General features: G+C 38.1%; 1 protein-coding gene across 1 annotated transcript in view; it reads right to left on the reverse strand.

Moving 5' to 3' along the window:
- The window catches only part of epn2 (epsin 2), a 25462-nt gene extending 9379 nt beyond the window's left edge, over positions 1-16083 (reverse strand). Inside the window, exons 1-3 of the mRNA XM_082176341.1 lie at positions 15899-16083; positions 10425-11199; positions 2069-2181 (exon numbers count right to left, since the gene is read on the reverse strand). Of these exons, the coding sequence (XP_082032467.1) occupies positions 2069-2181; positions 10425-11019 (708 nt within the window). The 5' untranslated portion in view covers positions 11020-11199; positions 15899-16083. The remainder of the gene's footprint in view (positions 1-2068; positions 2182-10424; positions 11200-15898) is intronic.

Raw genomic sequence — 16083 nt, forward strand, 5'->3', positions numbered from 1 at the left:
TTTATGAAATGACCCCTAATTGCCTGACAGGGAAGAAGCTCACAGAGTGAATTACCCTTTATCGACACATGTCAGCTATAAGCTAACAGGTACAGTGAGATTCAAGCGTGCCACTAGTGTTACATAGAAATGAGACGAGCCCCTCCTCACCAGTTCCAACATGCCCGTTTTTCATTTGGAAATTTATCCCAGATGTCCAAACACACACAGAATTCCTTCACATTATTCCTTGAGCAGCTGATACGAGTCCCGAGCATAATCAGAGCTTCCAGGAAAATTATATTTCCTAAAGTATCAGCTGCCCCACTTCATCACTTTTATAAGACGTGCAAGATGTGGTTTTAAATACCAGTGAGACAATTGTGTGGTTGTACACTAATTTGTACGTTTCCTAAACAATATCTTCTGGCTAGCCTGGCCCGACTTTGCAAAAAAAAGGACAAGTGGGCGGATTTGTGTAAACTTGCAATTGGGAAGAAAGACAGCCAGTATAAGCTCATATTTCCCACTTCTTGACACTCAGATTTGAAACGCAAGAATTGTGAAAGCGGCTTTCATGTGATGCAAATAGAGTTATCACCATTGCCTAATAATACAGTGACCTGGTTAGTGTGTGTAAATGGTACAGATGCCCGGGAGGCACAGTAAGGTTAATATGTATCTGATAAGAACACATACAAAATATTATGGTGACAAATACTGGCCAAAACATTATAAAAAAAATTACACTGCCAATTCAAACTCCTGTGTCACAAATACTTTTCCACATTTGATGCAGTAACTATTTGATTATGTTCACAGTGTGGCGAGACCTTTGCTAATAGTGGACCATTAGAGCAAGTCATTCTCTGAAATTGCGTGCTGCTTGTCTGGGTGGTGAAAATACGGTTTTAACTGTGGCGTGTTGTTCATAAATATTGGAGTGAATTAAAATCAAGGAATCAAAATAACCAGAATCAAAAACTGAAATAAGTTATTTTGAGCTCAAAATGTGGAGGGAGTTCATAGGGATGCACTGTTTTATTTTGAAATCTATTTTCTAAATCTTTAAACTTAAATGTATTCCGTGAATAGGCCTCACACCATGTCCAAAGCAGGTGCAGCTCAATAGACTGCTTTAGGCATGATGTATTTTTGGAGGCCAAAACTCAGAAACAAGTGAGCATTTTGACACTCCTGGTTCTATCTTCTTGAGGTCAATGGGTTTTTTTAATAGGTTTTTGGTTAAATGTCTGAAATAGGGTCTGTGGTTAACAAGCTCAAGATATTTTCACGTTTTATTCTATGACATAAAACACATTAGTAATACCCCAATTGTGATTTTACTAAAGAAAAAGGCAGTTGTGAAACAGTGTCTAAACAGAACTACAGAGGTTGTCAGGGACATTAAATGCCACACAACAGGTAAAGTCATCTACTCACTAGACTGCTTTAGTTTATAATTGTGCTCTTGTAAAAATACATAAGAACTAATTGATGGAACCCACGGGTGATGCTAACTTTCAGGTTGGCCAACAAAAATATGAAATCACTGCAGCATATAAAAGCAATAAAAGCTCTCTTTAAATGTACCTCTGTGCTTCTAGGTAGACCCACCAAACAAGTTATAGAGGGCTTTTGAATCCAAAAATCACCAACATTCACCATGAATTTAATGTAGCAACGCAAACTGTAACCATGTTATTGTGGCAGAAATAGCTTAATTTTTTTTCATTTTTAATTTCAGGGTTCGTACAACCTTTTGAGTGTGAAATTCAAGCCCTTTTCCAGCACTTCAAAGCTCTAATGGTACATTTAATAAGAGTAGAATATTTTAGAAGGTTTTAGCATGTTACTGCTGTTAATAAAAAAAAAGCTTTACTGTCAAATGTCCAATAAACAAACATGTCATATTATTAGTAACTACCCTTATTAATGCAAAATAATAGTGATTTTATGATTAAATTAACGTTATGATTAAAAATCCCCCCAGCACTACCAAATCAGGTGCTGGTGCCACCATCTGTAGAACTTAGTGGCTACTGCTCTGAAATGTCAGTCTAGAGCCCTGTAACGTGATGTACTGCACCTGCTCGGCAGCCTCTCGACTCATGGCAAGAGCCAATTGCAACTGTAGCTCCTCTTCTCCACTCGTCTGAGGCCTGGCTTGCTCCAACTCTGAAGATGCATTGGGAGATGTGGCTGAAACAAACAAAATACACATACAATGCCATTATCATTCAAGCAATGCACTGCTACCACACCCGGTTGGGTCCATGAGAAAGTTGTCAGGCCAGAATAAAGAAGCAAAACTTCCATCTGCATGCTGGGCAAGTCACAACAGCCTGCATATTATTTCAGATTATTTTATTTAGTGCCATGTCAGCATTCAAAGCTATTTTCATGGAAAAAATTCAATTACAAAAATACAAATATCATATAAATACAGTAAAAACCAAACAAAAACAGCAAGTCATATTATCCCAAAATCCCAACCCTTTTCAGACATAATCTTACTAAATAAGTCCTTAAGTGAGGCAACTTCATAAAGGAGCATTCTGCTTGTATTAAGTCCAGGACAATCTAATAAAATATGTTTAACAGATAAAGGAATCTTACAAAACATACATAAATTTGAGTCTTCACCTTTAAGCAAAAAAGCATGGGTCAAACTTGTATGACCCATACAACATCTGCTGTAGACCACTTGATCAAGTCTAGTTTTAAGAGTGATAAAAGGTCTGTTTGTAATTTCCGGATGAGTTTCATATAGCTTATTATTGCACATATTCCACTCTTCTTGCCACTTACTATGAATCGATTAATAATCAGTCTGATATCTGAGGGAGGAATTTGACATTTATCAACTTCCTGATTAAGAGGAACTTCCTGATTCCTTAGTAGCTGCATCAGCTCGTTCATTTCCTGAAAGTCCAAAATGGCCTGGAACCCAGCAAAAGATAATACTGAAGAACGGATTTAGTAGATAATCCACTTTGGTTAAGATGCAGTCCACTAAAGGATGATACATTTTTAAAGTGTCCATTGTAGGGCTGTCACTTTACGTTCGAAAATCGATTGCACAATCGATCGGACCAACCAACACAAGTTTCGAAAACGAAAATATGGAATCGATTTTAACGGCCTTCTCTCGGAGCGCGTCCAGCTCGTCATGATACGCCCGCAGCGAACGCGCGTCACACAGCAACTGCAGGCTCTGACAGACACACATAACAGCAAATTATCCTTCTGGATAATGTGTCTCTCTTTACTACAAAAATGTGAATTCTGCCGGTATTCAGACAGTCTCATGCATACAGATACAGATTCGGGCTACGGTCTACAATCGCCTACGTAGGCTAAATTTGTTTGACATTTCTAATCATAAACACAGCCATGTTGAATCCTGCAGTAATGTTTTTCATTGATGTTATGGCAATCCACTCTGCTTATTGTTTTTCGAGAATGTTGCACTCCTGTTTGTCATTGTGCACGAAACTTCATTGCAATAAATCATCAGAAATATTGCTGACTTGTGCGCGTCTCAAGCGCGGCGTGCCCTCTTTACATTCGTCCTAATGCCTGTTAGTTGTCCGTGGATTTGCCTATATTTGGCGTTTAAAATGGAAACGTCTTTAGACATGGAAAATCGATTTTACAATCGATTCAATGAACACTTATGTCTCAAAAATCGAACAGGATTTTTTACCAAAAGTGACAGCCCTAGTCCACTGCTTGAAGGCAAGATTTCGAGTCTGTAAAAATGATAGAATCCTTTTGTGTATTTTCAATATGTTCTAAAGCTAAAAATAAAGCACGTGCTTCAGCAGAGAAAATTGAGCACTGTTTTGGAATACGGACTCCATAGCGTTGATGTCATCATTGCTGCCGTTACACCATTTTCCACCTTCGAACCATTTGTGAATATAGGTACGTGAAAATGGAATTGGTTTCTTATGTCCAAATATTGCTGTCTATATACATTTGGATGAGTCACTCCTTTCTTCTGATGAGCCAAATCCAAATTGATATTAGGCTTCTTTAATTTCCAAGGAGATATAGAATAGAATTGTATTTGATTTAAAATGTTCAAATTTGTATTTAAGTTCTCCAAATGTGGTTTAATACGAATACCGAAGGATCTGATGCTTTTAGGTTTGCTCTCATACAAGTGAGTAAATTCTGGGTTGAAGACTGTAGAATAGGCTGGATTGAGTGAGAGCTTCAATCGTCTATTTTGAAGTGAAGGTTCATTGGCTTCAATGTACAAACTTTGCACTGGCGAAGTTCTAAATGCTCCCAACGCAAACCTGCATATTATAAGCTTGTTGCTAAAACAGTGGACGAGAGTACTTCCTCCTGATTGGATTAGGGCAAGCCATGTGCTTATGAAACAAGCATCTCAGAAGCACATGAAGCAGTCACAGGCCATTGAAAAGCCACACACCTTACAAAGTACAGGTCAGAAGGCTAGAATTAACCCTACGTTCAAAGCAACCACAACTGCTCAAACTATAAAGCGCATCTGACAAAAAGAGCTTTGCATTTGTGTTAAGGCTCTGATGCTTTAATTCTCCATCGGTCTTGTTGTAAGCAGTATCAATCAATAGACTGCTCGTCTGTGATCCATAAGATCTTTGACAGCCATTAGGCCTAGTCTTGATGTATTGCTTCAGTAACGATCAGAAAAACTGGACCTGGAGATTCTCAGTGCCTCTAGAAACACAAGCTTCCCGCTTCTAACCCTCGAGGGAATGGAAATTACGACCAAAGGGCTTGAGATTCTGTGGGAAAAGCAGTGAAGGCGAATAGGGGAAATGAGCGGGGTGTTTTGGTGAGATCACAGATGACATCACAAGTGCTTCCAGTCCTCACCACACCAACCTTATTGGGCTAAAGTGGAAACATGACTCATATGCAAACTGTGTGCTTCAACGTCAATTTCTTAGAATCATAACTTAAGCAACAAGAATTATTTGTCATTAATAGACTGACTGAGAAAGATTTTTGGTTATTGGCATGGAGCGTCTACTTTATTTTATTTTTAGCTTATTCTGACCAATAACCACACATTTAAAAAGAAAGAGGCTGACTGACTGACATGAAAAGCACCCAATCAGATTAGAGCTTGCCGTTTTTGTGAAACCAGACAGTCAGTTCATGAGTAAACAGGATTGGCTCACCATTTCACTCATAACTATGGTTCTGTTCATCAAATCTGACGTCTGACATTAAAACTATGTACAACCAAATTGCAATTGTTCTTATTTGAAACACAGCTGGATCTTTGACTAATAGTACTATATGTAATCTTATTTATCTTCTAAAAAGAATATTTCAAAATGTGGCCAAGATTCTGAAATAATAGGCAATAAATGTCACATTGTATGACAGATTCATTTAATAATTGTACTTTTTAATTTAAACAAAACCAAAAACAAAATAAAATGTTTTTGGAGTTTGAAGACATGAGCAAAGTTTGGCTGCATTATGTTATTGTTGGCTGACGTAAATTATCCAGAATCTATTTAAAACAAGATCAAAACCTTTGCTACAGGACACAGCAAATTAAACCATCCACTGCTCCGCAACCAATCTTGGGATTAAAGAAAAACTGTACTAGTAAGCGCCGCAGCATTTGAGTTTTGCAGCTCTAAATACTTTCCCTTGGTTATTTGCAACTGTGAATATCTCACACACAGTTTACCAATACGGGTGTGACGATACTTAGTTATATTTAGATATCGCAATATAAAAATGTGACGATATGTATTGATGTAAACGATGTGATCGCGATACAGAGTTGTTTTATCCAAGGCTATACAATTCACCCAATTCACTAAAGTCTATTCCTCTAAAACTTAAAAGATCCCCAAAAATGTCAAAGGCATTGTAAAATAATCAATCGAGTGGTCTAATCCAAATCTTCTGAAGAGACATGATAGCCTTATATGATGAACATATTTACAGCGACGCGCATACTGTAGTAAACACGGATGTTCAAATGCTTGCTTGACGCACAAAAACAACATGAAAGTGAGTAAATGCAGAATAAAAATTTTGTTGGGATGAACTTATTTACAGTTTGGAAATAGGTAGTCATTTTGACACGCTTTCTTGCGATTAAAACTTATTGATTGCAAACTGGTACTACCAACAAAATATTAGTGCATTCCTGGAACTGGGCATCATTACACTTCATCCTTATGCATCGCTTTCTGCCAGGAATTTTACGTGCTTTTCCCAAATCACGGAAGTGACCTCGACGTCCGGGTTAGCAGTAGCATAAGCCATCAGGCAAGTGTTATTTAAATTAATTCCTGATGTACTTACAAACTTTCCAATAACTCTTTTTATGAGTACAGAACCTATTTGTACTACTGTAGAAGTTTGGTACCATTCTGGGCATTATTAGTGGGGTAATTTACGAGATACATCATAGGATCCATTAGCGCCTGCACGAAGTCATTCGGCTGATATCTCAAAATAAGCTCTAAATTTAATAATGTTAATTTTATAATGTGTGTGTGTTCAGCTCGAAGTCATGGTGCAAAGGACCCTAGGTTGATTTTACTCCGAACCATCCCTTTAATAACGGGAGAGGTGGGACATAGCGAGCACCAGGAGAGTCTGTGTAAGAGATCTAATGAATGCCTGCATTGAGGGTGAGTACTGCGTGTGGAAAATCAGATTCAAAGCTCGCACATCTACAGCAAAGAAATATGTTGCTCAAATTGGGTGCTCAACAAGGAAATTGATAAAAAGGGAAAAAGGAAAGAGGATCAAATGAAAGTTTACGGAGTATCAGTGACATTACTACATTAAACTACTATAATGTTAAATACAATGAAAAAATGCAATGGAGGATATGTTATAATAAAATAATATTATTTTAATAATAAAGTAATAATAATAATAAAAACGTACAGCTCAAAATATCGCAATTTGTATTGAATCGTGACATGAGTGTATCGTTACACCCCTATTTACCAACACAAAGAGCTTTTTATATGCATGAAACTGACAATGGAGATGTTTTCAGTACCATGTTCATGCCCTGGACACCTTAAAATTACATTACATCACAGAAATTACACAGTGTGCAGAAAGGGGGGGAGGGGGGGAAATGCTTGTTTTGACATATGAAAATGACTTCATATGAATATGTTTCTAATTTAGAAACTAGAAAGGATTTTCTAAAGGTTTTCCGTCAGCGGTTTTATAAGCAGTAGTCACATTACAATTCACTTGACTAAAACAGTAATACACTTGCATGCAGGTTATTACTAAATGAAATGGACAAACTTTTTCCAAAAAGATTTTAGATTTTATATATGTAAATCACCATAACTATAATTTCAGATTATTTAACAGATCACCTTCATATTCAAATGAAGCCTTTGTTTATTTAAATGGTCCTGTGGTATGACAAGTGAATAAACAAACATTAAAGTAGTCTTTCGGTTAATATGAAAACTGCATGGACAATGCCGTTTAAAGTAACTTTAGATGAAGTTTTTCACATCACACTGCAGGACTATCACAAGAAGATTGTAAAACTGCAAAGGATTTTGTGAGTACCACCAAAAGACACAATAATTGTATTTTCATTTTGTATTAACATTTTTAGGGTAATATGTAAATGCATGACCAGTAATTTTGGAAAGTTCACTCCAATTAAGTACAACCAACATATTCGGATAATAGGCTATTTCTATCCACATTAGGCTATTCATTGTTGATAGGTTTTTTTGTTTAGGATCGCATGCCAATGTTGATATTGTGCTTCTGGTTGAAATTGCTAAAAACAATATCCAAATTTTACTGTCAAAATATTCTTTGCAGTCCAGCCAAATCATAAAAATACATGCTAAAAATATTAAGTCTTTATCTTTGTCATTGTATGCATTTAATTTCACGCATCAAGCAATCACATTTGAGCTTCTTGGTCTCCATTTGTGTGCACTGATCAATGTTTATACGAGCATATATTAAATCTGTTGATCATATAAAGTGACGCGTCTCTTTTGAAAATTTGGCTTAACCGTTCTATTCATATTGATTACTTTTACAATGTATTTTTCTACTTTATAAACGCTAGAAAATCATATCAAAAAGCTTCTGTCGCTCAACACTGAATTAATTTAACATTTTCCCAAAAGCACCCATGTTCTAATTTCCTTCAGTCTGTTGAAGTGTGAATTAGATTTGACCGAGAGCCCATTTACAGTTTATAGAGAAACAATACAAGGAAACTAGCACTGGAATGCAAAACACTCCTGCCAACATATCAGCTTTTCTTCTAATTTTCCCTTTTTTAATGACTCGGCTGTTTACAGACTCTTTTGTGCTATGAAGCTCCCCACACACTCTTTATTTTCAACTACATTCTGCTTAATCAAACACACTTAAATGCAACTGAAGACAAAGGACACACAACGAGAAGGTCACAAAACTTAACCATACGTTTAGATTTCTAACTTTACACCATGTGGGTCATTAAAATACACTGACTGACTATTCTCAAGAAGATGATCAAATCCTGTATTAAAAAAAGGAGTTGGGGGTAGTAAGGAAAAGGGGAGAGAGACAGCTTCCTCCCTGAAGCACAGGGCAGAGCAAAAGACCTCTGGGAATTGAGGAATTCTGTCTTCCTGTAACAAGCTCAGGGAAAGGGGTGGGACATGAACGGCACGCAGCTGTCCGGGGCAGACGTACAGCCACTCAGTGCTGCAGGGAGGCACAACAGAGGATGTATCTCCTGCAGGGTAACAGCAGACTAGCAGTTTCCTGGTCTGCAGTGTAAAGAATTTGCCCCATGTGGTCAAAGCTCCAGGTGTGCAGAGTTTCTCAAAATGAATTCAACAAAGTTGACTCCTTTACAACAGCACCAGCCCAGATTTAGTTGTTGCCATTAACAGTAACATTTCAGACATAAAGGGAAAAGATCAGCAGGATGCCAACCTATTACTGTCAGTAAAGGGCTTAATATGGTCCTAAAGAATAATGCATCCTGTAGCATTTAAAAAAGCTTTAGTTCCACAGTTACAGCGACTTTAAAAACCTGCTGCACACAAAAAAACTCTTGATCCTGAAACTGGTCTGAATACAATATGGTAAACTTTGACACTACAACCATTTTGTGGTGCATCTGTTTAAATATGCAACAGAAACATACAAGGTTCTTTTAAAATAGCTATGACTAAGTCCACATGAAATCTGAGCATGCAGATTAGAGCAGAACAATTATTTTTCCAAAAATGTAAATGCCCATCGTTTAAGTCCTATTCACTTTATATTGCAACGCAGAAGTAAGCTTTTTTTACTGGGCACTTCCGATTCATCAGCCACTATAGTAAATAACTGGAAGAATAACAAAATGCAGTAAATGGTTAAATCATTTGTGCTACAAACTAGTGTGTTTGTGATTACGATAATAAATTAGAATATGATGACAAAAAACAGTCAAGCAGCAATGCAATATCAAGCAGCAAAATTGACTTTTTACAGCTAAAATAACTGGAAGCGGATGAGACCGGAAGCCTCAAACACTATCAAGTTACAATGGTCGAGCCCACTCTTACATTAAGAATAAGATGAATACGTGTCGTTGCCAGTGTTAAGAATTATTCCTGTCGAGTGAATCGAGTCTCTCTAGGACTCCAGAAGGTTGCTGTTTGTAATGCTTGATCAAAAGCTGTAATGTTTGCTAATATTTTGTGCAGGTTGAGTACCCATCAAATGTTCTATCAGCCAATAGCATAGTTTTAGGGTTCTAGAGGGACCTCAAAAACACAGAAGGTACATCACAATTTGTGTATGTATGGACAAATTCTCGTAATCTCTATTGTATAAATAGTGATAGAGCTTTAAGAACAATTGTTAAAAGATCACAATCTCGATCAAAGGATTTTTTTCTAGGATGTGTTTACATTCTAGTTTATGCGCATGTCTTCTTATCGAATGAAAAAAAAAAAGTATCCGCCTCAAATAAGTGCATTCATTTTTTTATGCACATTTTTTGAATCTATGCTCATCTTGGCGTTTCCATCCTGCATCTTTTTATGTGACATCCCAAAATTAGCATAAAATTATGTGGATGGAAACATGGCTAGTGAAATTCAAAAGATTAGTTCAAAAACAGTGATTCATCCAGTAATTAAACAAGTGAGGTATTTATGGATGACTCATAAATCATTCATTCAAACGGAATAAAGAAAAATCTAAATTGAATAATTTTTTTATACAGACTGCATTAACATTTTGTCAGAAACTGTATTAAATGACATTATCGTTTAGTTGTCTATTCAGAATCATGGGAGAATCTAATCATCCAGCTCTGTAGCGTGAGCAGTGTTCTCACTGATAGTGCACTTCAAATACTCAGATGATGCAGTTATTGTTGGATTCCATGCCTGGTAAGTTAACAAACCAAAGAAACTTACATCCATGATATGATGCAGGTGAACCCTCAGACTTGCCGTACTCTTCCGAGTAGCTGGTGGAGAGGTTGGGCTGGCTGGAGCCACGGCCGAAGCTGATCTGATTGTTGCTGCCCACACTGGTGGCGACCTGTGCCATGCGCTCCTTAGTCTTCAGGGCCTGAGAGCGCTCTCCCTTCAGACGGTCATCATCCTTTAGTAGCACCACCAGCTGCTTGGACTTTTCTCTGACGTTGATGCCCTGGTCTTTGCCGTCCCGATCGATATACTGGAAATCTTTCAGCGTCTGTATGGCAAAGATGTTCTCTTTGCACTGCAGGGCCACTCGCTCAGAGCCCGTTTTGATTAGGTAGTCAAGCAGAGTCAGGGCCTTGTACACATGCCGCCAGTTCTTTCCATGGTCGTTCAGCCTCTTCCAAATCATGCTCATAATCTCTGAAAAGGCCACCACATTGTAAGTGAGGTCGGCGATCTCTGACATCAGAGAACTGGAGGGGCCCCACGGGTCATTGGAAGTCGCTTCCCTGACCTTCTTCTCTGGCTCTGAATAGTTATTAACCACATTTTTCATTTGTCTCCGAATAGTTGAGCTTGGCATTGTGGCGTGTAGTGTTAAAAATTATTGAAAATAAAAAATAAGTTTTGCTTAAAAACAAATAAGTCCTTTGTGCAACTGTTTTAACACGTTATCCGTTTGAACAGTTTCTCTGTTACTCTGTGCCTGTTAAAACCATTTCCACACAGAGAAGGAAGCCAGCTCGATGAATTCCTCCATTACCTGAAACACAAAACCAAAATGTCAGACAGAAATAGAAAAGGTTCAAACGAGAAGCTAGTCATAATAGTAGACTACTACATAAAATCTAGTTCGCATAAAAACAGTTAAAGCAATTATCAAAGAAAAGAAAGTGATCATGTTGATAAGCGTTACATGAACATACAGAAGTTTAATGGTCCATTCCTGAACTGTAGTTTGCAGCTCTTCCTGTTGATACCACAGTTCAGATAAAGAGAAATGGATCACAGCTGTTCCATTTTCAAACTAAGTACAAGTAGAAGTCTACCACCCAGGTATGTGTGGAGTAAAACATAACTGTGCACACACAGAAGGGCGGCTTAGTGTGTGAAGTTCTTCCTATTACTCATCTTTACGGTAACACAACACTCACTTCTGTGGGAAGACATCTTATTTCCCAAATGTAATTGCACCATACTTTGCTCTCCATTACAGTACGGCATGTAAAAACAATCCATGTTCTGAGCTCAAACGCATCAGTCGTCTCTGCTAGCACAGATGAAGCATCAAAGTCATTCTAAATATAAGTTTCCTGTCCTAAGCACACCGGGATGCTTCATTGCCAACAAAACATCTCAACCTATCCCATAAATTCATTAAAAGCCACTGAAATGTGACTCCTGCTCTCCCACGGAGGAGCCAATAGAGCGCTGCCTTGCGAGCAACCCCCACTGCCTCTCCCCCCAGCCCGCATACACATGAATACAGCCACGGCCTAATGAAACATCTGCTGCTTTAATGACCAATTCAGACCCAGCACATCAGAGGAAGAGAGAGGCAACTGTATCACTACCGGAACAAAGCTCCAGTGGCTCTCACTGTGACGGGGGCTCAGGAAGCCAGTACACAGGCCCGGGTCTGTGTGCGGATCCAAGGCAAGTGGTGGCCTCCTCCATACTAAAAGAACAGGTCTGGCAATGTCCCGCCAATATCAAGGAGTCTCAGTGATCAGTGTTGAAGCTGAGCCAGAGACCCAGCATAGCAAGTCCTGCAAGCAGCACTGAGCGTGTTTACATGCACACCAATCTGCTGATAACTACCAAAAATCAGTTTATTGAAATAACTAGATTTACCAATTTACATGCAAAACAATAACCTGGCAATGCAAATAAACCACATTTACAAGGAAAAAAAACCTAGGTTATTCCCCGGTGGTGGTCTAAACATAAGCATCCATGTATTTCGCTCAAAGTATTCAATTTATTACGCGAGTTGATGTTAGTTCACCCAGAAATTTAAATTCTGTCATCAATTACTCACCCTCATGTCTTTACAAACCCAAAAGACCTTCGTTCATCTTCAGAACAAGAATTAAGATATTTTTGATGAAATCCAAAGTATCTACAACTATACCACTTGTCCTTCGGCTGCACAAGATGAGAACACATTTTTATATGTCTTAGGACAGTTTGGCTGGATGCGCTGAAATCTTCCTTACAAGAATGGTTTCCTGTCACATATCATACATGCACACTTCAATAAGCGGACAGAATGCAGGCTTAGGTGTTTACATGCCAGGCGAAATCGGGGTAATGGGCAAAAATCTAACTGGTTCGATTGGTTTATGCTTAAGCAGTTTATGGCCTTGCGCTGATAAAGGAAACCGGTTTAAAGCAGTTAAATGACCGCATGCGATGTCGGCTTAAGCATAATCGGTTTAAGAACGTGCATGTAAACGTACTCACCATCTATTTTCTACTAATGAATCAATACTTTAGGATACTTTGAAATACATAAATGCTTCTTTAAAACATTTGAGACAAGAGTGCCAAAGAACCTGATCTGCATCTACAATATTCAGTTTTGACAACACTCCTCTCACACTACATGGAAATGCTGCTATGAACATATTTTGAGGAATCACAGCAGTGTTTGGTCAACACCAGATCGCAACAGAGCTTCCTTATTCTGCGAACTGTTGAATACCCCCTAGAAATTGCCTTCAACATTTGGTTGAACTAACAATAACATTTTCTTCTTAACAGAAAAGTGAAGAGCTGTTTTTGCATACAAGCCATTTGAAATCCATGCAGTTGCAGTCAACATTCTCCTCCAATTCTCAATAATTTTGGCTGAAAACAAAGCTAATAATTTCAGTTTACTTAGAATACACAAGGTCGCCCGATGTGTTTTTAAAAGTTTAACTCGACTTAAGAATGCAGTGTCATGTGCGAGATGCTGCAAAAGACGTGATGTGAGCATGACAGTCAAAGACATCCGTCTAGCCTCTAACCCGTTTACATAGGAAAACACTGGAAAAGTTGTAGAAACAAGGTCTATGTAAAAGGCCTCCTCTTTCGACTACATATATCTTGTACCATCAAAAAGAAAGTCCTTCTGAGAACTTAAATATCTCCTTAAAATGTATTTTAAATATATTTTCACCTTAAAAGCGGTTAAAAAGCATTACCATATAAAAATCAAAGACCACATTAAATGGCTTGACAAGCACAGTTTTAATTTCTGTGTTGATGCATTGCCTGTTGAAACAGGAGGTTTGGGTGAGACATGCTTTACTTTTAAACAGCCAATAAGCTTTAATTGTCATCAATGAATCATGAATCACTACTTGCCATCTCATTCCAGAGTACATCTGATTGGACAACAATCCGTGTAGCGCAGAATGAGTCTTCTATATTTTTGGTCCATTTTCCAAGAAGAGAAAATAAGATTTTAACAATAAGCAACCCTTAATACCTAATGCAAAATTATACATACAGGTGCCAAAAACCAGCACACATTACATAGGCAATATCATTTTAGCAGCGAAAAGCAACAAGCAGCAAAAATCACCAAAATCATGGTGACCTTGCTGCACACAGCAGTTGATGTGACCTATTCCTCCATCATTTGACATGCGCAGGCCATGCCGATCCATGGCTGGCTGCATGACACCCATGCAGCGAATACAAATCCTGCATAAGAAACACCAAGAGCAAGTTCTGCACAGCTGTGAAGGACAGCGCAACCAGGTATGACTCAATTCAAACAAAAGATAGTGTGCATGGCAAGTGCCAGCATGTCTCGCCTCTTTAGGATCCATTGTGGAAGCGCTAAGGAAGGGTCTATGGTGGCAAAGTGAATCCAGCAGCAAGAAAAAGCAGGTGTAAAGATGTTGTACACAAAACACTACATACATTGGGGGGGATTGAAATACACACCTAGAATTCCTCTATAGTAGGCCCTTCAAGGCAAACTGAAAAAGGTAAGGTGAATTTCGCATAAGCCAGAGCTTGTGAGAATGGGCGCATGAGCACTGCATTCTGCTCTCGGGTAATCCAGCCGGTTCTGCCACTTCATGTAAACTGTGTCCTATAAAACTATAGAATGCCTATGAAATTACACATGTAATATATTCAATGTTATAGTCTGTTGACTATGTTCAAGCTCTAAATAATATTTTTTTTTAAAGACATGATAATTGGTAAATTCCACTTTAGTTGCTAAATAAGGTAGAAGATCGACTATTCCTCAGTTGTCCTCTAGAGACTCTGTCTAATTACAGGAAGCAAAACACTAAAAGATGAAGATACAGAAATTGATTATAGAAACAACAGACAATGATTCTCCTCAATCACGGGTGTGTCCACTAGGAGATCAGAGGGGGAAACTGTGTGAAACGTCCATGTTGTGGGGATAAAACGGTTCTGTCGGGTCACACTATCTACAATCTTTGTAGTGTCGACTAAACAAACTGGTCAATCTACAAATCCGTCTTTACACAAACTTAAGCAAATGATTTGTGACTACACAGTGATCTCACAGATACACAACAATACTGAATTAGAAACACCGTAAATCTGATCAGAGCAGAAAGCTATTCGTTAACATCTCAAGAAAGGACTGTATAAACCAAAGTTAGGTCGTGGTAAAATATTTATATAAGATACCATTGCTAGAGGAATTATACTTACAGCTATATACAGAATGGACCAAGATTAGAGATGAATAGAAAATGTGTTTACAACTCTATTTGAATGTATAACTATTATAGAAACACAAAATCCCACGGATACTTGTTGCCAACAGTTTAACCAAACAAGGCCGGTTACAAATGTATTGAAGTTTCAAGCTAACTTTAGCACGTTAGCAAAACCAGACCCATAAAACGTCCAATTGTTGACCAAAATAAAAACTAAACCTTCGCTTAAATGTCCGTGTGTGTTTTAAAAGATGTAAAACAGCAACGTTAACGACTTTAGACCGTTTCCATTATTAACGTTAAATTGCTAACTAACGTTAGCAAGCTACAGAAACCACGACGAAAGTTTCATCAACTGTGAGAACTTTTTTTAAACTAAACTATTTTATGCTGCTAATATAATGCTGTTAAAAATGTCGTAAGACGTAGCACACCTGAATTGTAATGTTTTGATGTTTTATTTTTAGAGAAAACGACTTTTTAAAAGCTATAAAGTGATTTGAAGTATTAGCCGCTTAGGCTAGCTAACGTTAACTGTGGCTATGCTTTGACTAACTTGCTAGTTTAATCAAATGTCGCTCTAATGCCACTCACACCCAAAGAAAACCTAGCTTTATCATAGTCCTTCACTCTCCAGGAGTGTGTTTGTTTAAAAAATAACCTCCTGAATTAGTTAAACCTCAAGCCGAAATGTGTGGTGCTCGGTGGAGATATCGCCGCACTGAGAGAAGCGACTAGAAAACAAAAACAATAACTTACCAAACCTCCTGTGCTGATGATGACCGGGGGTAACACCCGGCATAAGTACAGACTACTCGTATGAGAGATATAGAAACTTTATTTTCTAAGAAACGGCCGAGGTGAGCTTTAGTGTTGGTGTGTTGGGCTTGTGTATGTGTGTGTGTGACACCCACACCGTTCAACATGGCGCTCTGAGTCTGACT

This window comes from Leuciscus leuciscus (genome assembly GCF_965113295.1).
Source record: "Leuciscus leuciscus genome assembly, chromosome: 1".
Classification (NCBI taxonomy): Eukaryota; Metazoa; Chordata; class Actinopteri; order Cypriniformes; family Leuciscidae; genus Leuciscus; species Leuciscus leuciscus.